The following is a 26,425-nucleotide window of genomic DNA, read 5'->3' as shown; positions in this document are numbered from 1 at the left end:
AAACCACAATGATCCCCTTCTTCCTAGAGGCAAGCAAGGTTGGGAGGGTGGGAGGCGCCGGCATGCACAAACGCTGGTGGATTCAGCAGGAGCTAAGCTACGTGGTGCCGAGGGGGCATTTTTGGAGAGTGGTCCTCAAAAAAGGCATGCCTGAGGGTAGAAGCATTAAAGTCTAAAAGTGTGTTCAGTACATGACAGACTCTCTTAAAGTGCTGGAAATCTGTTGAGCTCCTGATTGGGTTCAGAAATACACATACACTCAAGGGCATAATAACTGGTTCAAACACAACAGAGTAAAGATCTTATCCTTGTTTGAAGGAAAAAGGGAATGGTGCAGTGAAATACATGGCAGCTGGCATGGCCGCTGGTTCTTGACTGTTTACCTGATTGGACTAGCAATAGCAACCAGTAGGTTTTTCTCCTTTTGGAGGTAAATTTCCACTGCATTAACATTCATCAGAGTTTGCTCTGAAAGCAATGGTGCAAAGAACAGAATACTGAGAAGGTGGTTTAGGGCATCAGGAGTCCACACTTCCTTCCATCATTTACTGTATCCTCCAGGCTCATTGACCAGCCTCTCTAACCCCATGAGTTTAATCATTCTGAGTCTCAGTTTCCTAATCTATAAAATGAGATTGAACCAGGAGATCAGGTGAAGTCTGAGGCTCCTTCTAGCTCTGTCATAAGTCTATAGTGTCTCAAAATGATTTCCTCCTTCCCAAACTACAAAATTCCTTCTGGATGAGGAAACAAGAGTGGGTCCTTCCTGTCTCTTAGGGCTTAGGAGTCAACAAGAGGAGATTCTGAATTTTAAGGTGCCTATCTCAAACAACTTTTCGGTCTTTGAACCTTTTACTCCCAAACTGAATATCCAACTCCTGAGGAGAGGAATCAGACTTTGGAGTTGGGTAGGGAAGGCTGAACTACCTGTTGTTTAAGAGGCAGCCTTATATTCAACATACAGTTTACACAGTGACAAATACTTAATACTGGACTCTCTATGGAGAAACTTCCCAATTGCAAATTAGATCATTTGTACCCTCTGATTCAACCAGCAGGAGTATCCACAAGATATTATTTTAGAATGTGTTCATGAATTATGGGTTTACATACTTTTAGACAATTATACAAAGATGGTTGGCTGGGATAATTATTAAAAGGATATGTAGGCTGAAGGAAATCACTTGGTAGGTTTGAGCCAGCAGACTTTAAGGGTTAGTCTGCTATTACTTGAATTTTCTTGTGGCAGAAAGCCACAGGGAAATTCAGAGGTCCTGATGAGACTACTCAACTTCTGCTCACATGGGCTTCTGCCTGGTCCATTGTGCTGCTTTGAAAGACTCCCTGGATGGCATTAATCCCAAAATAAACACACATAATATCACCGTGGCTCTTATGAGACACATGAATTACTTGAGTGCATTCTCATAGCTAGTAATCCAAAGGAAAGGTGCTCCATTTTCAAATGGGAAAAAATTGTCCCTCTTCAAAGCTCGGAGGTGTCTTTCCAACAACTCTACTCCTGCTTGTGGCATTTAAAATTACAAACCAACATCTGATACAACATTTATCGCTGGACAGTCACTGAAAGACAATTACGGACATACACAGTTATGTGACGTTCTACATGTGACACACACTCAGAGCAAGGCCATCCCACAGCAGATTGACTATTCCTTTCATAGGACAATACAACAAATGTTTTATTTGATGTTTCATTTAAGTAGCGATGTTTTGCTAAATTTGAACAGTTAGATGAAAGCTAAAAAGTAATAAGTGAGCTAACGGATTAAAGACAGAATGTTATGGGGGTGGGGCAGGTGGCAGTTCTGAAGTTCAGGAAGACTTGGGTTCAAATCCAATCTTAGTGACTGTGAGAAGTCATTTAACCTTTCTTTGCTCTGCAGTTTTTCTCAGTTCTAGATTCATACTAAATGCTCAATGAATGGCATCATCAACCTTGGCTGGCTGTAGGATAAAGAGTAGGAAAGTGGGGAGACAGAGCTCCCCATTCTGCCTAACCCGTACACATGGACACTTCCTTATTCAATACTTGTTACACTCAGGCTCTACTCACCTTCCATCTTGAGTCTCAAGCAGACAAGTACTCTCTGTGCCTTGGGTTTCCTTCCTTTGGGAGGCATATAGCTCATAACAGAAGTGACAACTGCATCATTTTTCAGGTAATGCCTTGGGCCTCCCTCTTTAGCTGCTTGTTAAGAATAAACTAAGGAATTGTGTTTGGTTTCAAAGTGTTATCTAATCAAGAATGGACCACCCTATTGTCTGACCAAGATCCTGTTCTCTCTCCAACCTCTGCCAACAGAAACAGTGGCCAGCAACTCTCCACCAGTTACCACAATAAAAGTCTTAATGCAGCAAAACACCAGCCAAATAACACACTTTTGCTCTCAGCTGTCCGCAGATAAAAAGTTACTTTGGTTTTCTTAAAACCAGATTTACAGTTCATAAACACTTGTTCTTTTTCCCTTTTGCCAAAAGTAAAATAATCCCAAATAAAACATTAAAAAAATTGCTAGACAGGGCTTTTCTCTCTTTCTTCACTTCAATGCCGCCACGAAATAGCTGTGAACTTACACAACACAATGATCATGAACAAGTCAGTTCTCATTATTTTAACGTGCAGGCTAATAACCTTTTTCTTCTTGTGACTATTTGGGTATATACATAAATACTAGCTGTGAAATGCCTGAAATTTAAAGTGTAACTAAAATGTGGGGAGAACTGGTTATTTGAATCTTTGGTAATTTGGTAAATCTTTCTCATGGTGTGCAGTTTAGCCCTCTCCCATTCAACACCTTCTAAACATTTTCATTTAGGAAATATCAAAGCATTTGGAAAAGTTGTAGCTGCAGATTTATCAGTTGCTCTCCAAGTTGAATCCTATCCACATTTGGACTTAATTAACATGGGCCAACCATATGTGTGCACATTTTCTGAAGGGACCAGGCACAGATGGGAGCAGATATTGTATTTTTGTCCTTCCCAGCTAGTACTGCTCAATGCATATGGGTATTTTCTGTGATGCCTTTATAATGTTTGGTAAACATGGACCTTCCTCGTCAGTCACTGGCATCTCAGTCAGGGGAGAGGAGTAGAACAGCTGATGAGCCAGCACTGTTGCCATTCATCTCCTCCAAATTCCAAGGTCAATGTGGAAAAATAGGTCTTATACTTATATGGAATTAACTAAGAGGATAGAGTCCAGCCATGTACAGCTTATGACCAACCTAGGGTTTCATTTCAGCCCTAGACAATATTGAAAAAATGATTTCTCTCTGGTGTCCTGGCTACACTGTTCTGAGCCCAGTTTTCCATCTAGTTTCATCCTTCCATTTGATACTCTCAGTATCACAGTCTGCTCCTGGGGATATTGGGAGGGAACCTGACAATCTATCAACTCATATACACAAAGGAGGAAATGACTAACAGTCAGGAAACACTCTTCTCTCCCTAGATTTGCACCTTAATGGTCATGGGAGCCTTTACCTAAATGTCTGTTAGTTGATTAAACATAGCAGCTAAGAGTTGGAAGGTGTTTGAGCAAGGGCAGGCACTGGGATCTTTCCGTAATTCCTAATAACTTACACACCATGAATTTTCAACCTTCCCTTCTATAAAAAGCCTTCCCAGGCACAGCCACATCTGTGCCTGCCCATGGACCAGGTGAACAGCTTAGAGCTGGAGTGGGCAGGACTGTGTCTATGCTTTATATGATCAGTGAGTTCAAAGCAGCCATTTAATTACAGAGCTTTGAGAAGATGAGTTTAAAATTTTTGATTCCTTGCCTGCCTAGCCAAACTTGGACCAATTATTTTTGCTCTCTGTGGACAAAGATCCTTTTGTGGGTACCTTTTGTGGGTTTTGATTCAGGATCATCAGATGATTATTGCAAGTCATACTTCCTGGACAGACCCAAAGGGCCCTCTCAGGTTCTAGGTCTATAAGGGTAGGTTATCTGCTCTACCCAATCAGTACCAGCGCCTATCCAGGCCCCAAGGGAGTAATTAAAAGCCTTTCACTTGATTTTGTTCCGGCATGTCTGATTTACATAATCTGGAAGGATTCTTTAAATGAGTATTGGAACAACTTTAAAAAGCTGAATGATAAATGCACAACCATTGGGATATACATCATTAAAAGAATATATATGTATATGTATATATATATATATACACACACATACACATATATACTACTAATATTAAACTGCGATCTCCTTTAAGAGAGAAACTGTTATTTCAAGTGTCTGATAAGCATGATGCCCAATAAATGTTTGCCAAAAACTGCTGAATGGATGTACTAGGTGACCGCCTAGGTGGAGTTTCAGTTAACACTAATCCCCCAGCACTGACGACCTGGAGCTGGTCTTCCTCTGTGCCCTGTCCTCCTCCCTGACCAGTACCATGAACTTTTGTAAATTTTTAGTTGGGGTTCATCCAGTGCATGCTGCAGTCACCACCCCAACTTCTTTGAAACTTTTCGGTGGCTGATGTTCCAGTCAGAGACCAGAGGCAGCTCCCGGACGCACTGCTAGCCCCCGGAACAGAGTTCCACCTCCGCGCGTGCGTGTGCGTGTGCGTGTGCGTTAATAAGCATGCTGATTTGGTGTCCTCTCTGGGGCACCTCCTACTCCTCTTAGCAGTTATTGCAGCTTTCTAGCCACATCCACCATATTCTTGGTTGCCAATGAATTAACCTTCCCACTTTCTTGACCTCACCAGCATGCCTCTCCATCATGGCTGAGGCTGGTGATGAACACCCTAGTACAATCACTTAAAGGCCTACTCGGGCCTAACTGTCCTGCCCTGGTTTCGAGTAGAAAGTAGTGTTTTCCAAAGAGAGTGCTAGTGCTACTGAAAAATTGTGAACCCCTTTCTCCATCTCCTCCTAGCTCCCTTTCAAAATTTCCTCCTTATAGTCTACCACATGGGCAGTAAGCAAAGTCATCCCTTGAGACATGAAGTACAGCTTCGTAAACTGTTTCACAGCACCAGGCTCAGTATCGCCTGAGCTGCTTTTCAAGAGGGCCTGAGACTCTGCATCCCTACCAAGCCCCTCAGATGACGCTGTGCCCACCTGAGTCTGAAACCCACTGTGCTAAAGGCTGTCTTGGTCAGACAACCAGCCAGGGGGTGTCTTTTAATCCACAGACCCCTAACTCTTCCCTCCCTCTCCTGACGTGTGGGCTGGATTCATCATGTACGTTTAACTTGACTTCTAACTTGCCCCGGGCTAATTTTACTTCAGGTCTAGGTGGGTTAAGATAACAATCTTGTTCAACACATGATGTATCCTATCAAATCTTCTCGGCATTAGAATGTCACGTGGTTCAGACATTTCCCAGTACACCTGAGAGGAAAGAGTCAACAGACCTACACTATGGGAAGGCTGTCCTTAGCTTCTTGGAGAAAGACTAGATTGCCTTCTAGGATGCTGGATGGCAAAGCCCTATGGGGGAAACAAATATCTCACCTATTTCCCCAGACTGCCAGAAAGTTCCTATTTTAAGAAGCATTATTCCTTTTACTTAATGCTTTCATTATATTCAAGAGTGCAAATTCACCTGTAAGAGGAAATCTTTTAAGCTGGTCACCTTCACTTATAGTTTAGAATCACAGACATTTTGAGCAGGATGGGGTTGTGAGTGAGGAAAGAGGCTCAGAGATTTAGTTAAGGTCAAATCGCTCTTTCTCTGTAAGCCTGGTCTACCACCCAGGTCCCTGGATCCCCAGTCAATGATGCTTCTACTCTGTGAGGCTGCCAGGGGAGGCTGGAAGAGTTCCGAAAAGGGCAAATCATGGGAAGCCCAGATGCCTGCAGAAAAAAATGAAAGGCGTGTCCCTGAGCAGGTACAAGGCAACTAAGGTCTCTACCACCTATTCTGCTGGCTTCACAGATGAACGAGCATGATAAATTAGCAACAGATCCTTTTTCTAGAGACGTGGTAGAGTAGAAAATAATAAATAAACTTTGACATCAATTAAAGTTGGGTTCAAATCTAACTTTGGTTGCTTCCTGGTTTTGTGACTTTGGGAAAACAGTTTAACCTCTCTGAGCCCCAATTTGCTTATCTCAAAAATAGAGAGAAAGTTGCCTGCCTCGTGCGATGGTCCCGTGACTGTAAAATAATGAGAGTGTTTGACCTACCACAGGTGTTCAGAGAGTGATTATTAATACTATCAACATCACTTGATTTTTCATTCTTCCTTATTAACTGTTTTAATCCTAAAAGACACCATAGGTCCCATCCCCTCTGACATCCGGGCGGGCTGCTGAGAGTCTGCAGCGCGCTGCACCGAGTGTGTAAGCACGGTCCCTAAAAGACGGAAAGCAGCAGTATTCTTGAGATGCTCTTGCTTTTCCTAAAACACAGAAAAATACAGAAGCATCCCTTTACCCTTCTTTTCCAAACATGACAGACTACTTAACCATTAGAATTAATGCTCCCCAAATAGGAGGTTGGCAACCTTTGCTTTTGGCAAAAGGATCACTCATGACAGTTTGTAGTTCTATCTGAAAATTCGTTTTCTCTTCAAATGGCTTTTTTCCCCTCAAGAATCTTTCACTGGGAGTGGACTTCTATTTCTAATACTGAGTTCCTTATGAACAAGGAGTTAAATGACTAATTTGCACCCTTCTAGTAAAATGAGAACAGTCCTGGCTGTGGACCCAGCTACCCGACCAAGGCTTGAGATCAGGTGGGCAGGGCTTCCTGGGTTTCTTTCAGCCTGATTTGCCTTATTTCTAGTTCCCTCTAGAAATGCTAGCAACTTACAGAAAGGGCCAGGCAAGCTATCTGGCTTCTTTTGCCAGTCATTTAATTTGGCAACACCATGTGGGCTCTGATGACCCTCTTTCTCTTCTAAATCCTTTGTCTTTTCCCATTTCTGCAGAATAAAAGCTTTAAGTTCTCTCATAGAGCTTTAGGATATTGATTCATTCATTTGTTCAACAAAGACTTATTGGATACCTACTCTGTACCAGCCAGGCATTATCTTGGTCTGTAAAATAGAGAACATTCTTGCCTTCATGGTTCTTGCATAAGGGAAGACCCTTGCTTAGGGGAGAAATGAGTAAATTAACTAGCATATGACCCAGCAATTCCACTCCTGGGTATATATCCAAAAAAGCCAAAAACACTAATTCTAAAAGATACATGCACACCAATGATCATAGCAACATTATTTACAATTGCTAAGATATGGAAGCAACCTAAATGTTCATCAACAGATGAATGGATACAGAAGATGTAATACACACACACACACACACACACACACACACACACACACAAAATGGACTACTACTCAGCCATAAAAAAGAAGAAAAATTTTGCCATTTGCAGGAACATGAATGGACTTGGAGGGCATTATGCTAACTGAAATAAGTCAGAGAAAGATAAATACTGCATGTTATTGCTTATATGTGGAATCTAAAAAATACAACAAACTGGTGAACATAACAAAAAAGAAGCACACTCACAGATATAGAGAGCAAACTAGTGGTTACCGGTGGGGAGAGGTGGGGAGGGGTACGATAGGATTAGGGGAGCTAGAAGTACAAACTGTTGGGTGTAGGACAGGCTACAGGGATGTATCGCACAACACAGGGAATATAGCCAATATTTTGCAATAACTGTAAATGGAATGTAACCTTCAAAAACTGTATGAAAATTAAAATTTTAAAATACCATAAAAGTTATATTTGATTTTAAAAACTATATTACCTGAAATAGCTGGCAATGTCTGCAGCTATCAGTTTAAGTCAGCTACCACCCCAAGAAGTGGCTTGATGCCTATGGAGAACTGAAGAGGAGAGTAGGAAGGAAGGGAAGTGAGATTTTGAGAAACTGACTTCCTGTGCTTTGTCTCATTCTTTTGCCTTGAAAATCGAAATGTTTGCTCAGCCTTCTTATTCTCAATAAAGCAGCAGGGCCTCTGTAAGGGAACTTTGTTCCTTCCCTTGTGCACACAGGAGCAGAGGCGCCCTAAATGCATGCATGTCACAATGACAGTGGGGGGATGTGTGATAATGCTTCAGGAAATGAGTTCTTTAAGAAAAATCAAATGGAAGACGGGCGGCGACCTCAGCTCACTGCCTTCAGGTGCCGTAATATTTTAGATTGTGAGAAAGAGAGCAAATCTGACATGCTGTAGGCAGTGTCTGCCAGTAAAAAGTCTGAGATTCAATCAAAATACTTAATTTTGTGAACCCCACCAAAAACAGATGGAGAGCCAGAGTAAAAGACAGAAAAATTGTTCACATCGTAGCGTCATGTTGTATGTGTCAGTCTTATTTGGTGCAATTTCAGCATCTCTGTAAAAAATAATATCAAGCTCGTTTTTCCCCCCAAACTCATATTTTTAAATCAAAAAAATACCTTTAAAAAAAGCAGTGGTGGTTACCCTTGAAGGTTCTGAACTGAGAAGAGAGCACAAAAGAATGTTCTGGGGTGATGGGAATATTCTCAGTGTGGATCTGGGTGCTTGGTCAAAGGTAGGTACAGATGTAAAAAGTTATCACACTGTAACTTCAGATTTGGGTATTTTTACTATGTTTAATATAGAAGTCAGTGAAAAAGGAAAAAATAAGTAAAGGGCAAGTCTGAGTTTGAGGCCTGCAGATGTGTGATCAACCAGGTATCAAAAATGATGGGCCCTGGGGTGCTTGAAGCAACTGATGAGATCTTTACAATCATTTCCCACGTGCTCAGCCAATGACATGATTTAGCACCTGGGGAGCTGTTCCCTTGCCTCCTGACTGGCACCCACTGGGTTCCACTGTAAAACACATCTAGAGAGGAAATTAGAAAACCACACAGGGAGAAAGGGAAATACCCACTGAGTTCTCTGCGGAGACAAAATTCAGAGGAAGTTTCATGCTCACTGGGAATTTCTCTCCATGGGTTTTTCTATGCTGTTAATAGTTATGACCCCGAGAATTCTGGGTCCTGGTAGGATTGTTAGATCTGCCACAAAGGCAGAAATATGTCTGAAGCCTCTTTTTCCTAATAAATGTGAGAAGTTCACTTTGCAAAAGAATCACATTCAGCAAACCTATGATTAAGAATATTAAAATTGAGTTGTTTCCAATAGCAAAGTACAGCTGAATTCTTTGCTGCCTGTTTTTAAGCTGTATTCATTCCCATTATTATTATTTTCTAATTTCTCAAAAGTAAAGTTTTTAAAATCATAATGAAATGAAATTTTCAGGTTTTCTGGGTTTTTTGTTTGTTTGTTTGTTTTGTTCTTGTTAAGATACAGCTGATCTACAATGTGTTAGTTTCTGGTGTACCGCATAGTGATTCAGTTATACATATTTATATACTCTTTTTCATTACAGGTTATTACAAGGTATTGAATATAGCTCCCTGTGCTATACAGTAGGCCCTTGTTGTTTATCTGTTCTATATATAGTAGTTAGTATCTGCCAGGTTTTCTGGTGTTGATTCATTTAAACTATGCACATGCCCTCTGATTATTTTGGTATGATGAACATATTTTTGTCTGATGAAAATATTTCCTCTTTAAAAAAGAATAAATAGATTCTTACTGTGTTAATAACAATTTTAGATCCACAGATTCTTTTGGGTTTTTTTCCTCCTTGATAAAGTATCAAATTAAAAAAATTTTTCTGATTACTAGGGATTTTAAGTTTGATCCTTTTACTCTTCCCTTACTTTAAAGAGTTCATGGCATTGATTTCAATAAAATAAAATCTCAAAAATTAGAGTCTTCATGCTGGGAAGAAATTTAAATATGTTTAACTATATATCTATGGCACTAAATGAACTCCACAATTGACAAAAATTATTTTTCCTGTCTCAAATGTTATGTCAGTTGTTTAGAACTCAAAACTACTGTTTTTCCTTTAGAGACGTGGTATTTGTATTCTCAGAATAGCCCACAAAAACTAGGTAATTTATTTAGCAATGAAGGTGAAATGCTGTATATTTATGGCAAAATTTTAATAATAATAATTATAATAATAGCAAAACATTACTGAATCAAACAGAATGTTATAATTTTATCTTTAAGCTGTTGATTGAAGAAACGCACGTTTAATTGCATAAAGAGTAACATCTTCAAAAAGTCTACACTTGTCAATATAGATAATGCAGAATGAATAGAGTAAAAAAAATTTATGAATCATCCCACCAACCAGAAATATCTACTCTTAAGATAGTGTTGGGTTTACTTACAATAGTGAAAACATTTTTACATAATTGAGATTATACTGCATGGTTTTGTGTCTTGCTTTTCCCAATTACTGTTGTATTTTAGTGATTCTGAAGATTGTCAGCATGGATTCTTTGTCTAATCTCACTTCGAATCTCAAACACTTTCTTTCTTTAAAATAACTATGCCACTCCTTTTTTGTTCTGTCTTGGTTTGTATAGGAAGTATAAAATAAGCTGAGAAAGAAAAGAGAAGGCAGCCAGGAGGGGAGGGCAAAAATGCGCATGACAGCCCAAGAGAGTTAGGTCACGGGGCAAGTCAGAGGGGTCTATGGATATAAAAAAGGTTTGAGAGAAAATGAACAGAATCTGGAGCAGTGAACTTCAGAATAACAGGGATTCTAGTAATAGGGCTAAATGGTAACAAGCATCATTTATCCTACCCCATCATTTGATGAGGATGACTGTTTATTGAGTTTAAGGTCTTGATTAGGGGACAGAGACAGTTTGAGGCAAAACTGGAAAGAGAACACAGATATGCTAATTCTCAATCTTAATTTACTTCCTTGAATCTCGGAGGCATAGAAAAATTGAAGAACAAGAGATATGTACCCTCTCCTTGAGGACTGAAGAAAGGAAATGGTGGGAAAGAGATAGTGGCTCAGTCAATAGTCTGACAGAAGGCTTGGTCAAAGCTGGCTGGAGCTTGGAAAAGTTAAAGGAAGGGGGAGCATAGTAGCACCTCCAGGGTGCAGAGAGGTGAAGACTATGTACAAGCCACCATCCTCAAATAGTTTTTCTTTAGATCAAGGATTATTTGCTCTAGATTTGTCAAAATTCTAGAACGAACGCTACAATATACTGTTAACCTATCCATGTAGTCAGCAAATGAAAAGATAGTGAAGTATTTGCCCATTTGATGGAAGGAGAACCAATACTTATCACAGCCAATTATGCTTATCACATCATTTCTTGTCATTGAAGCAAAGCCCAAGTGTCCAAAATATATTTCTAAAGAAGAATAAACTTCATTTCCTTTGGACAGTAATGTGTGTAAGAGCCCACTGTTCTTGTCACGCTATTTCTCAATGTTCTTCTTGATTCTAGAATAAACTTGATACCAGTGCCACTGCGGAGGTGAGAGTCAGAGACTGGAAGATGGGAAACAGAGAGTGAGGGGTTACAGCAAAATTCTATAATATTTAAAAAATTTACCAATGACCACTGTTCATTTGAAAATTAGAAGGCAATGTCCAGAGTGACAGCCTAGATTTCATTACTTGAATCAACATCACTTTGCTTAATGCCAAATGTGTCTTTGGTTTGTTTCTCAAAAATCAGACCTCACAAATTAAAAACTTCTTTTCAATTATTTTTTCTTTGCTAAGGCTCACCTTAACCTTATCCTGTCCCATGGACTTGAAGAATTTTCCAATGGATGTCCAGACTTGCACGATGCAGCTGGAGAGCTGTAAGTCAGTACTGTTGAAATGACTGCCTGCTTGTTTTAACCAATGACCTGGTTCCTTCAGGGTGTCAGTAAGGGGGAAAAAAACCCCTAAGACTCATTCTCTACCTACTTAGCAACTGCCAAGGTCTGAATGGAAGGACAAGCAACAGTATGTGCGCCTGTCTTTTACCCAATAGAGTGAAGATAATTTTTCAAAGTAAAATGCCAAATAACTAGCCCTTCCTCAAAAAAAGCAAGCCTGATTTAGTATGGCTTTCTTCAAAATGAAGATTATTGCCTGGGACAATTAAGATTAGGAGTCATTTAACCTCTACAATGAATCACTCTCTAGGCAGAAAATTGTATTTCCTTCCATCTGATGCTCATATAGACCTTCGCCCCAAAGGAATCTGGGCAGGAAGGGATAATTGATTTGACAACAAGACAAAGGGGCCTTAGCCAGAAGAGGATGCAAAAATGAGGGGCAGGAGATGATATGGAATAAGAGGCATCTCCCTTAGATGGGCAATAGATACACAAAGGCATGGTGAAGGAAATTGAGAAATGCAATGACTCTGTCCCCTTTATGTCCCCTAGCCCCGACGCCACTGAAATCTTTGACATGCACCATAAGGTGCTGATGCCTCCAAGGTAATGGGATTTTCAGGCAAGAGACGTGAAATTTTTTCTAGCTTGTTCTGTCAGTTCCTCTGTTTGTAAAAGGCAGAGAATAATAAGCGCTACTGACCTCCAGGGATGTTAGGAGATTTAATGAGGCAGGGGCAAGAAAATACTTTAAACTTCTTGGTTTAAAAAAATAATAAATGTAAAAAGACACATCAACTATTATTTTAAAAAAATAGGCGGTGACAGGGTTTCCTTCTGATCATTTAAAATCACTGTAGATTTCCCTTGAAACTTCCTACAGAATAAACAAAATAATGAAACATCTTTGTTTTAAGAAGCTGTCAGGGATAAAATGAGAATTTATGATTTATAATAGGCTTTATGTGTTCATTTTTTCCATCTCGCCCCTCTTCTTGAGAAGAAAGTTGAGAAAAACATTTTCTTATATAAGGTTTCCTTCTTGGTGTCTTCGCTACTGCTCCAAACTTTCCCCTGCCTCAACCCAACACTTAGTTTCTCTGTAAAACAACAACTATAGCTGTCATCTGAGGCTCTTCTAAGGCTTAAAAACTCCAGTTAGCAAATATGCTTGGTCCTTGCAAGACCTAGGAGTAATGAAATCAAAGAAGCAGTGATGTGTTTGCCACTAACTTTGACTGTGAAGGGTGGGAATTGCTCTTTACTTTTCTACTTTTCTACCTTCAATTACCTCCTCCTTCCCCACATCTTTACCTCTTCGGTTTGCCCCAGGCTGCGGTTTCAGGAAGACTGACAAGGACTATGACTGTGTTGGTCAGTAAAAAGTTTCCCAAGACAAGAATGTGGGGTGTTTGGTGAGCTTCTAGTATTTGTTGGAGATACCCAAGAAATCCACATACAGCATTGACTGGAAGAGATAGGGTTGGCCATTCTCTCTGTGGACTGTCAATGCTTGTATACAGTCCTCTTTGTGATTCCTTGCTTGTTTTGAGTTTTTGGCTTTGAATGAAAAAAAGAAAGAGGAAAGTAGGTTCCAATTAACGTTGCCATTGATTTCTGGGTAGCTTTGGTGAGTCACTGCCTTGCAGTAAACAAGAATAGGAACCTATTGACTTGATAAACGTGCTGAGGTTATTGGCCAGCCAAAACAGCACATAATAACCCTCATGCGCCTCACTCTCATTTTAGCGTTCGAAACTCACAAACAAAGGAAGAGCGGAGAGACGTGATGCCTGAATAAAGAGCAGCCTTCATTTCTAGGGTGAAAAAAGGATCCAGAAGCACTTGAAATGAGGACAAAGTTAGCAGGAGCTTGGAGACTAAGAGCTAACTTTGGTTTACTAAACTGATAACAATCTTACTTTGGATGGTTCAAGAGTCATGTGACACTATGACTTCATATAAGAGAGTATCTGTTTTACTTCATATTAATCATTGTGATGAGGGGGCCCATTTAGCAAGACACTAGCACAAATGAATATGCTTGATTTGCATGTTCCACAACTTCCCCTTAGGTTACCTGCCTTCCCTGCTTGCTAAAAGTAACTGAGGACTGATCATAAACACTTTAACATAAACTTTCTGAAAACAAAGCTAATAAACCCTAGGAGAGGGGCCAAGTTTGCAATGGGAATATTTTAGGCAGGCCTGTGACAATTCATTCTCATTAAAAAAAAAAAGAATGCTTCTCATTTGAAATACTAAGATTGGTGCCATGAACTGCGTTGTCTTAGAGATCCACAGACACAGCTCTTTCAAGCAAAGACAATTTTCAAAGGATTTCTGTTTGTTTACTTGTCCATCCTTCAGAAAGATTTAGTGAAACAAGAGGGTAGAAGAAAATGGACTTTATAGATTCCATTCTCTCCTTCCACAGAAAAAAATCATTCAGAAATAGCTTGCTGTCTTCAATTTCTTTGGCTCCAATGACATGTAGTTGTCATGATGATTGCAGTTCTTTTATTAAAAATGCTCTTAAATTGATTGAGCGTGTCTGCTTTAGATGATTTCCTTGTTTCTTTACATGGCTAGACTTTCAAGGTTTCCTGGAAAGATGCATTCAGTTTTTCACTATGATTTGTTTACTCTAGTTGGGTATACGATGAACGACCTGATATTTGAGTGGTTAAGCGATGGTCCAGTTCAAGTTGCTGAAGGATTGACCCTGCCTCAGTTTATTTTGAAAGAAGAAAAGGAACTTGGCTATTGCACAAAGCACTACAACACGGGTAAGTTTTCCTTCGGCTGCTAAACCCAAGTGGGCTCCATCTGCAGCTTGGGGTATATATCCCATCACCTTAATTGCCACATACTTATCAAGAAAATGGAGCTACAAGGCACTATCCTGAGCTTAGCTCAAAATCCTCTCAACACATAAGATACCCAACAACACATACATACATACACATACCCTTTGGAATAGGTCAGTGAGCACAACAGATAATTCTTCCAAAACAGAGAGAAGGAAAGAGGTTTGGGAATCTTCTGCTGTTCTCTTGCTGATCAGCTGCTGTCAAAAAGGTCTGAGGAAAGGTATATGAGATCTTGTAAGGAAATAGCAGGAAGTGTACAAGTTCTGGCCTATTCCTGGCATCTACTCTTGACATTGGCTCCTCAGGTCAATTTGCACTCTCTGCCTTAGAGGAAGAGAGGAAAACTAGCACAGGTCTTTGCACACCCAGATATACAGCTGCTGAACTCTCCAGGCCTGGACAGTTTGCATGAAAATCAGCTGGTGGGAATTCAGCTGGCTCTAAAGTCATGCACTGTCAGTAGTGCTGACAGACACAAGTGGCGGGGAGAATCTGAGATAGTAGCAACCAGTGGGCATGTGTTGCTATCTGGAAGAGTATGCCTGCCCAGGAAAGTTGATGGCTTCTCCTGTGAATGTTCTGGCCTTTCACACCATCCAAGGTGATCATGGAGAGGTAACTGAGACATGGTGGTTTGTTCAGTGACTGCTCCAAGAGTTACTCCTGAGTAGAATGGTCCATGAATAGCTGTTCCAGAAGTCAACAGTGCTTCCTATGAAATAACTAAAACCTGATTCCAAGGTGTTCTTCCTAACCAAGAAGAACCCAACCCTACGTCTTATAATTTGTGTGGACTAAGCCAAATTACCTTCCAGGTTTCTAACTCCAAGCCAATTAAGGAGAAAGAAAAGTGGCAAGGGGCAGGAACACCTGTCTCTTAATAGTGTAAGTTTTAATATCTTTATATGCTCTGTATTTTAAAGGCAATGTAACACTGTAAACAGATTCCAGGAATATTCTAAATGTCCTCAAGCAATTATCCAGGGGGTTATGAAATTTTACGAAGAGCAGATTATATGCAAGGCTCATACAAATGTATATTTTTCTCTTGCTGTTGATAACACAAAGATAGGTAAACAATTATGCAAATCCTTTAGGAGTCCTATGTGAACTTTACTACTTGGGAAGGAACACTTTCAAATATTACATATTATATGTTATGTATTACATGCCATCTAGTATACACTATACATAAATGCTGTAGATTATATATTATATGCTATATACATATAACATATTATAACTCCCACAAAATTTGAATATTTTGTTTCCACTGGAAAGTCTAGAAAATTCTGGAGCTCTGTCTAAATAATCAGGCTGCAACAAGCACAGATTTGAAAATTAAATATGCCACATGGTTTTGGTCCAGTGACTCTTTAGATCACTCATTCTCACAATGTCATTTTCATGACTGGTTGAGTTGGAAAAGAGTTGAAATGGGGATATAAGGTCAGCATTTTGTGTAATCTTTCAAATCCATTTGTAATGCTCTTTAAAAAAAGTGGGAGGTTGTAGTGGGAAAGATAAGTTCAAACTGGATTTTAAATCATACTTTCCTACTTCCAGGAAAGTTTACCTGCATCGAGGTTAAGTTTCACCTGGAACGTCAGATGGGATATTATTTGATCCAGATGTACATCCCCAGTCTGTTGATAGTCATTTTATCCTGGGTCTCCTTTTGGATAAACATGGATGCAGCTCCTGCCAGGGTTGCACTGGGCATCACCACAGTCTTAACGATGACCACCCAGAGTTCAGGCTCCAGGGCATCTCTGCCAAAGGTAAGAAATCTCACTTGACAAGTGACCCGAGAGGTTTGTCAAAGGTCTTACAGGCTAGAGAATTCTGTGAATACAGAAACGTTTGCCATCCTGCGGCACTGCTGGAGGTGCAAATGCAATAAGAGAGCGAAAAGCTGAGTTTGAGAGAATTGGAGCTCTGAGGACATGGGGCACCTTCATAGTCAGATCAATTAAGGGAAAGAGGAATAAGGGTTGAGAGAAAAGAGGAATGAGCAGAGGCAGAAACATGTCTCAGAAATTCTACGAAGCCCTTGAGTGCTTTTGACCTCATGCTGTTTATAAGGCATGAAGTTTGTAGGAATTGGGGTAAGACTGATGCAACTTATGTCACACTGTGACATATTTATTGGTGAGGCTATTGTGATTCATATGTTCAGTGCAGTCATTTATAGTAATAAAAGCCTGAATTAAGTTCCTATAAATTTACCCAAAAAAAGCCATATGCAATGAGTATATATAAGAAATGAAGGTACAATATTAGGGTGCAGCAAATCAGATACATGGATCTTTGCTCTGCCTTAAATTACCTTAATGGCTGATAACAATACTATTTGGAGTGACATAGGTACCTAGAGAAGAACAGTAAAGGCATCCAAGATGGCGAAAATTCTGTGGCAGATTGACAAAGAACTGCAGAGTGGATATCAGGGACAAACAGACATTTTGTAGGACCTTGAATAATAAATCATAATGGCTGTATAATCTATTTTTATGCAAGACAGGCCCTCTGCATTTGTAAATATTTCTTAAGCAAATAATGATAAATGTCCTGCTTGTGAAACGCCCCAGCAGCCCAGGATGTGCCTATGTGTATCTTCCCCTTTCACTGATCACCTTGAGCTATTAGCCTCAACTTCCCAGGAGTGTGAGTTCAATTTAGTATTCAGTATATATTGTCTCCTACTGGTTTAGGAGTCTCTCCAAAATCCAGTTCCAGAAAATAAATGAGATGTAATCCCCTATCTTTGCTGGCTTGGGCTTATGTTCAGTTGTGTTACAACTGACATGATGAGAAATGTTAGATCATGTCCCACATTATCTTCTATGTTGGAACAAAGGATGACATATGGAGGAGTTCTGTGGATATAATGGAACTGGGCTGAATAGTGGGAAAATAGTTATACAATTTTCCAAGTTTCATGCCTCTAAATATAAATATTAGATTTTTTATGCTAATAGAGAAAGGAATAGATCTGTCTCTGATACTTTTTTTACTTTCCAGAATAGCAAATGGTACAAAATACTTGCATCATATTTCTATTGGAATTTAGATATCAGAAATACTAACAGCTTTTTTTCAGGTACATAATAACAAATCAATACAACCTAATAGAAATTCTAATACACTCTGTGCCTCCTCTCAAACATCTTCATTTGCTTATTTCTTGTTATTTATTAGTTATTGCCATCACTGCATGCCACGCCATTAAACCCTAGGATACACAAATATATTTCACAATTTAATAGATAGCTAAATTATTGTGGCAAACTGCAAGTAGATAATGTCAAAATATAAGACATTTAGCCTCCAACCATTCATTGCGATGAGAAGTCATTTATTTTCGAAATGAGAGCCTGCGTTTTTATAAATTTGTTATTCATTCTTACTAGCTATTGTAATTCTACATCGATGGTCAAAACTTGCTAAAAAGGAGATCGATAAGGTGGTAGAGTAGGAGGACGGGGAATTCACATCCCCCCTATGAACACATCAAAAATACATCTACATATGGAACAATTCTCACTGAAAACTAACTGGAAACTAGCAGAAGGAGTCCTGTACAACCAAGGCTGTAAGAAAAAATACATATGGAATTGAGCAGGAAGGGAAGAGAAGCAATCAGGTTGGGACCTGCACCCCTGGAAATGGACCCAGAGGTACAGGGAGAATATATAGACACCCGCCTTGGGGAGTGAGCGGTGAGAGCCACAGATTGGAAGCCCCAGTCCTGGTATCCTACATAGGGGAGATGAGCCCCCTTGGCTGGTTGGAGGACCAATGGGACTAACAGGGGGACTATGGAAAGCCTGGGCTCTGCTCCTAAGGAGCATGCACACACACAAATGCTTGGGCACTGGCATGCCCCTGGGGCAGGACAGAGGGGACAGTTAGAGGACTGCTCCAGTGGCTGCCAGGTTTCCCACAACCACCTTGGTGCATGCTCCAGCCTCGCTTACTCTATGTTGCAGTGTGGCATGGGATCGAGGGCTGCCACAACCAGGGAGAAAACTCAGCTGTGGAATGCAGAGGTGACCTGGTCCCAGGGCAGACCCTGTATGGGGCAGCAATAGCCATTGTTGGTGCCTGCTCAAGTGTCGTATAAGAAACATCCCAGAGCTCTGATAGTGGCTGCTTCACCACAGCTCACCCCAATATACAAAGAGAGTCCATGTTGGGCCTGCCTGCCCTGCAGTGTGATTCCACAACAGAGAAGGGGTGGCAGAGATGGGGAAGTGATCAGCAGTGAGGGACAACGGGGACTTGGACTCGAGACTGCATCTAAGCAGAGTGAGGGAAACAACAGCTGGTGTCTGTACAGGCAGCATGTCGGAAACAGCTCAGACCTCTGTCTATGGCCAAAATGAACTAAGAGTCCACATGGGCCAACCTTGTTTCAGCAAACCCCACCTCTGGGGCAAAGGCCTCTGTACTAGGGAAGAAGAAAACATACTTAAAGGGAACATAGCTAGCTCAGCCTAACCCTCAGGGCTTCTACTCCAGCAACTTGGAGGGCAGTGATGACCACTGAGCAGAGGGAAGGGGAAGTCCTACCCAACACCCAGCTACAGCTCTAACCCCTCCATCTCCAGCCGCACCTACCAAGGTGATGGCTACCAGCACACCCTGAGGAAAGACATGACTCACGTCCATGTCAAATATGCTCTCCCACCAAAGGCATTGGGCACTTTTTGTCTGTATAGAGACACTCTCATATAATAACAACCTCCACAGACTGGAATAGGCAATTGTTTCACTTAAATTCATAGAAGCAAAGAAAGTTAAGCAAAATAATAAGGCAAAGGAACTATTACCAATTGAAACAGCAGGAGAAAACTCTTGAAAAAAATAAATAGTAAAACAAAAATAATTTACCATATGAAGAATTCAAAGCATTGGTAATAAGAATGTTAACTGAATTAGGAAAAAGAATAGGTGAACACAATGAGAATGGTAAAAAAGAACAAGAAAATACAAAAAAAATACCCAATCAGAAATAAAGAATTAAATAACTGAAATAAAAAACACACTAGAAGGAATGAATAGCAGACTAAGTAATACAGAAGACTACATAAATGAGCTAGAAGATACAATAATGGAAACCACTTAATCAGAAGAGCAAAAAGGAGCAAATTTTTAAAAATGAGAACAGTTTACAAGATCTCTGGTACAACATTAAACATACCAACATTCACATTATAGAGGTCCCAGAAGAAGAGAAGGCAGAGCTGAAAATGTATTTGAGGAAGTCATGACTGAAAACTTCCCAGATCTGTGAAGAAGGAAACAGATATTGAGGTACAGGAAGCATGGAGGGTCTCAAACAAGATGAACCCAAACAGACCCACACCAAGACATATCATAATTAAAATGGCAAATGCTAAAGATAAAGAGAGAATTTTAAAGGCATCAAGATAAAAACAAAAACTCATATACAAAGGAACTATAAGGCTATCAGCTGATTTTTCTGCAGAAAACTTGCAGGTCAGAAGAGAGTGGCATGATATAGTCAAAGTTCTGAAAGGAAAAAACCTACAACCTAGGATACCCTACCCAGCAATATTATCATTCAGAATCAAAGGAGAGAGAAAAACTTCTCAGAAAATGAAAAATTTAAAAAGCTCATCAATACTAAACCTAAACTAAAAGAAATGTTTAAGGGTCTTCTCTAAGTGGAAAAAAAGTAAGAATCTATAGGAAAGAGAAAATCCCAACAAGAAAGGCAAATATATAGTAAGGACTGAGGATACACCACTTAAATAAGCCACTACAAGGATTAAAAGATGAAAAATTATAAAAGCAACGGTAACTATAATAAACAGTTAAGGAATAAACATGAAGATGTAAAATATGACATCCAAAACACAAAATGTTGGGGAGGGGAGTAAGAAATGTAGATCATTTAAGATGTGTTTGAAGTTAAATGACTACCAGTTTAAATAGCTATAGGTCCATATATATATGACCGCCATGATAACCACAAATCAAAAACCTACAATAAATATACAAAAACTAAAAAGAAAAGAATATAAGCATACTACCAAAGAAAATCACCAAACCACAAGGGAAGAAACAAAAAAGAAGAAATGAATGGAGAAGAATTACAAAAACATCTGGAAAACAAGTAACGAAATGGTAGTCAGTACATACCTATCAATAATTATTTTAGATGTCAATGGACTAAATGCAGCAATCAAAAGACATAGGGTGGCTGATTGTATTTTAAAAAAAAAGACCCATTTATATGCTGCCTACAAGAGACTCACTTCAGAACTAAAGAAATATACAGACTGAAAATGAGGGGATAGAAAAAGATATTTCATGCAAATGGAAATGGCAAGAAAGCAGGAGATAGCAATACTCATATCAGACAAAATAGACTTTAAAACAAAGGCTATAACAAAAGACACAGAAAGAAATTATATAATGATAAAGGGATCAACATAAGAAGAGGATATTACACTCATTAACACACATGCATCTAAGCATATAAAGCAAATACTAACAGAAATAAATGGAAAAACTGACAACAATACAATAATAGTAGGAGACTTTAATGCCCCACTTACATCAATGGACAGATCAGCCAAATAGAAAATCAGTAAGACAGCCATAGTCTTAAATGACACAACATACCAGTTGGACTTAATAGACATTTATAGGAAATTCTATACCAAACCAGCAGAATATACATTCTTTTCAAGTTCACATGTGCACAAGTGCACAAGTTCTCCAAGACAGTTCATAAGTTAGGCTACAAAACAAGTCTCAACAAATTTAAGAGGGTAAAAATTATTTCAAATATCTTTTCTGACCGCAACAGTATAAAACTAGAAATCAATTACGGAACTAAAAATGAGAAAAGAACAAATATATGGAGACTACACAACATGACATTAAAAAAAACCAATGGGCCAATGAAAAAAATCAAAGAGGAAATCAGAAAATACATTGAGACAAATGAAAATGGAAACACAACTTTCCAAAATCTATGGGCTGCAGCAAAAACAGTTCTAAGAGAGATGTTTATAGAAATACAAGCCTTCCTCAAGATACAAGAAAAATCTCAAATAAACAACCTAACCTACCACCTAAAGAAATTAGAAAAAGAACAAAAGGTCCAAAGTCAGCAGAAGAAAGGAAATAATGAAGATCAGAGAGGAAATAAACACAACATAGAGACCAAAAGAAAAAAAAATTAGAAAAGATCAATGAACCAAGAGCTGGGCTTTTTGAAAAGATAAACAAAATAAACTTTTAGCCAGGCTCACCAAGAAGAAAAGAGAGAAAACTCAAAGTGATAGAAGTGAAATAATAACCAATAACACAGAGATACAAAAATCATAAGAGAATACTACAAATAGTTATTTGCCAACAAATTGGACAACCTAGAAGAAATGAACAAATTTCTAGATACATACAACCTGCCAAGACTGAATCAAGAAGAAAGAGACAATTTGAAAAGACCAATCACTAGTAGTGAAATTAAATTTATAATTAAAAAAAAAAAAACTCCCAGGAAACAAAAGTTCAGAAACAGATGGCTTCAGAAGAGAATTCTACCAAACATGTAAGGAAAAACAAATACCTCTCCTTCTCAAACTATTCCAATAAACTGAAGTGGACAGAACACTTCAAATTCACTTATGAAGCCACCATTACCTTGATGCCAAAACCAGAAAAAGACACTGTAAAGAAACAAAATGACAGGTCAATATCACTGATGAACATAGATGCAAAAATCTTCAACAAAATATTGGTAAACCGAAACCAACAATATACAAAAAGGATCAAACATCTTACCAAGTGGGATTTACTCCAGGGACTCAAGGATAGCTCCATATTCACAAATCAATGTGATATACTACATTAACAAAAAGGAAGGATAAAAATCATATGATGGTATCAATAGACACAGAAAAAGCATTTGACAAAATTCAACATCCATTCACAATAAAAACTTTCATCAAAGTGGGTATAGAGGGAACATATATCAATATAATAAAGGCCATTTATGAAAAAAACACACAGCTGACAACATACTCCATGGTGAAAAGCTGAAAACCTTTCCTTTAAAATCAGGAACAAGACAAGGATGTTCACTCTTGCCACTTCTATTTAAGATAGTATTGGAAGTTCTAGCCACAGGAATTAGACAAGAAAAATAAATAACAAGCATCCAGATTGGAAGGGAAAAAGTAAAACTGTCACTATTTGCAGATGACATGGTACTTTATATAGAAAACCCTAAAGTCTTCACCAGAAAGACTACTGGAATAGATGAATTCAGAAAAGCTGCAGAATACAAGATTAATAATAGAAATCTGTCACTTTTCTATACCCTAATAGTGAATTATCAGAAAGAGAAAGTTTTAAAAATTCTGTTTAAAATCTCATCAAAAAGAATAAAATACCTAGAAATAAAACTTAATGAAAGAGATAAAAACCTGTACTACGGATAATATAAAACACTGATGAAGGACTCTGAGGATGATACAAAGATATGGAAAGATATCCTGTGCTTTTGTTAAAATGGCCATACAGAGAGGGAGGGTATAGTTCAGCGGTAGAGTGTCCGCTTAGCATGCACAAGGTCCTGGGTTCAATCCCCAGAACCTCCATTTAAACAAACAAACAAACAAACAAACTTAATTACCCCACCACCAAAAAAAAGGGCCATACTACCCAAAGCAATGTACAGATTTAATACAATCCCTAGATAGTTTTCACCAATCTAGGACAAATAATTCTAAAATTTACATGGAATCACAAAAGACCCCAAATTACCAAAGCAATCTTGTGATAAAAGAACAAAGCTGGAGGTTTCACCCTCCTTGACTTCAGACTATACTACAAAACTAGTCATCAAAACAGTATGGTACTGGCACAAAAACAGACACATAGATCAATGGAACAGAATAGATTGTCCAGAAGTAAATCCATACACTTATGGTCAATTAATCTATGACAAAGGAGGCAAGAATACACAATGGAGAAAAGACATTGTCTTCAGTAAGTGATGCTGGAAAAACTGGACAGCTACCTGTAAAAGAATTAGAACGTTTCCTCACACTATAAACAAAAGTACACTCAAATGGATTAAAGACCTAAATGTATGACCTGAAACAGTAAGACTCCTAGACGAGAAGATAGGCAGAACACTATCTGATATAAATCATAGGACTATTTTTTGGATCAATCTCCTAAGGCAAAAGAAATAAAAGCAAAAATAAGCAAATGTGACCTAATTAAACTTAAAAGATTTGCACAGCAAAGGAAACTATCAACAACAAAAAATGCACACTACTGAATGGGAAAAAACATTTGCAAATGATATGACCAAAGGGTTAATGTCTAAAATATATAAATAGCTCATACAACTCAATATCTAAAAATAACCCAATCAAAAATGGGCAAAAGATCTGAAAAACATTTTCCCAAAGAAGATATACAAATAGCTAACAAGCACAAGAAAAGGTGCTCAACATTGCTAATCATAAGAGAAATAATAGAAATGCAAATCAAAACCACAATGAGATATCACCTCACACCTCTCAGAATGGCTATCATCAAAAAGTCTACAAATAACAAATTCTGGTGAGGATGTGGAGAAAAGAGAACCCTTGTACACAGCTGGTGGGAATGTAAACTGGTGCAACCACTAGGGAAGACAATATGGAGGTTCCACAAAACACTAAAAATAGAGCTACCATATGATCCAGCAATTCCACTCCTGGGTATATATCTGGAAAAAACAAAAACACTAATTCAAAAAGATAAATGACCCCAACGTTCATAGCAGTAATAACCAGGATATGAAAGCAACCCAAGTGTCCATTAACAAATGAATGGATAAAGAAGATGTAGTATGTGTGTATGTGTGTGTGTGTATATATATATATATACATACATACAATGAAATATTACTCAACCATATAAAATAATGAAATTCTGCCATCTGCAGCAACATGGATGGACCTAGAAAATACTATGCTTAGTGAAATAAGTCAGACAGAGAAAGAGAAATACTGTATGATATCAGTTATATATGGAATCTAAAAAATAAAAAAATATGAATGCATATAGCAAAACAGAAACAGACTTATAGAGAACAAACTAGTGGTTACCAGTGCAAAGTGTAGAGGGTTAGGGAAGATAGGTGTATAGGATTAAGAGATGCAAACTACTATGTATAAAATAGATAAGCAACAAGGATATATTATACAGCACAGGGAATTAAAGCCATTATTTTATAATAACTTTTAATGGAATATAATCTATAAAAGTACTGAATCACTATGCTGTACACCTGAAATTAATATAACATTGTAAATCAATTACACTTCAATTAAAAAAAAACTATTGCTGAATAAATGGTCACGGATCAGTAATCTTTGTATGAGAGACAATCAGGAACTCAGATAAACCAAAAGAAGTTATAATAAAAAATCATTTTATATTTGGCTCTGAACTCATAGTGGTTATCCTTTTGCCATCACAGGTTCATCTTCCTACGTGTATTTTTCTTAGGTTATTATTAAACATGATTGGCTCTCAACTGACTGTGGGAGATATGACTCATATGGATGACAGTGAGAAAGGAAAATGGGATACAAAGTGAGTCACAGAAAATGAAGAACTACTTACACACACACACACACTCATTCTAATTTCTAAACATGGCAATCCCTGAGCAGGTGCTTCGCTATACTGATTGCATTGTTGCTCCAGGGCATATGGCAATGCCCTTTACAGAGTAAGCATGCACATTGCATGATCTTTTCTATAACAAGACATGCTTGTTGTAGATATGAAAGAACACATAGAAAATAATCATTAACATTCATCATCCAACGTATAATTATTATTAAGACTTTGGTGTATTTCCTTCCAGTGTTTTTTTCTTTGCATATTTGTAGGCAAACCTACACACATGTACACACAGAAAATTTAGATCAAACTTTTACACAGTTCTATACTTTGTGCCACTTCCCATGGCATTAAAAATCTATTGTGAGCATAATTTGCAATAATTTCATAATCTATCCGATGTATTAATCATCATTTATTTTACCATCTTGGATGTTTAGGATTTTCTTTTTTGCTCTTCTGAGTATGATCATTATAAATAAATCTGTATATGAGTGTTTTATCTTTGTTCTAGAAGACATCTGTTTATATATTTTTTCATATTATTTTCCAACGGAAAAAAGAAGGAACTGAGGATGAGTAGAGTAAACGAGGGACGATCTATGGGAAGATGATCAGTGGGATGTATGTTCCATTCAGGCAAAAACTTTGTCTTGTTCCTCATGTCATCTTCAGCACCTAGAACAGTGTGTGGTTTAGACTAGTTAATCAATAAATCTTCACTGGATGGATGAATAGATTACTTAGTGAACAGCCATATTCCCCCATGTGAAACCATGCATTAGATATAGAATAGACTTGAAGCAGAATCTATGGGTAAAAGTTTTAAAGAAAAATATTAGAGCTCTAATATATGGAAGAATATCATAACAATGTGACATATTATAGAAGAAAGGAATTTCTCTAAAGAAGTATGCCTTCCTTTTCAGAAGTTCTCAACTAGAGTTGGGAAGTTAAGAATATATTCATAAAGATGTATTCTGAAACACAGGCAGATCTGTATCTAAATCTTAGAGCCTTCACATCACTCAACCTATCTAAGCCTGTTTCCTCATTTCTAAAGTGAGATATTATCATCTACTCTGCTGAAAAATTAAATGAGGCATTATCTACATAAACTGTTGAGCCTAGTTTTTGTACATGATAGGTGCTTAATTCCTTCTGGTTATTTTGTTGTTATTGTTC

The 26,425-nt window shown here is 38.4% G+C and overlaps 1 protein-coding gene and 1 long non-coding RNA gene across 3 annotated transcripts in view; one reads left to right on the top strand and one right to left on the bottom strand.

Moving 5' to 3' along the window:
• Positions 1 to 26,425, top strand: part of GLRA2 (glycine receptor alpha 2) — a 174,414-nt gene that overhangs the window by 53,039 nt on the left and 94,950 nt on the right. For both annotated transcript variants that reach the window (XM_064482552.1, XM_064482551.1), the window contains exons 5-7: positions 11,590 to 11,672; positions 14,348 to 14,485; positions 16,136 to 16,350. In XM_064482552.1, the coding sequence (XP_064338622.1) occupies positions 11,590 to 11,672; positions 14,348 to 14,485; positions 16,136 to 16,350 (436 nt within the window). The remainder of the gene's footprint in view (positions 1 to 11,589; positions 11,673 to 14,347; positions 14,486 to 16,135; positions 16,351 to 26,425) is intronic.
• Positions 1 to 26,425, bottom strand: part of LOC135320082 (uncharacterized) — a 375,701-nt gene that overhangs the window by 267,673 nt on the left and 81,603 nt on the right. The gene's annotated exons all lie outside the window — the stretch shown is intronic.

This window comes from Camelus dromedarius, chromosome X, assembly GCF_036321535.1.
Source record: "Camelus dromedarius isolate mCamDro1 chromosome X, mCamDro1.pat, whole genome shotgun sequence".
NCBI lineage: Eukaryota > Metazoa > Chordata > Mammalia > Artiodactyla > Camelidae > Camelus > Camelus dromedarius.
This window is presented reverse-complemented; position numbering and strand designations above follow the sequence as displayed.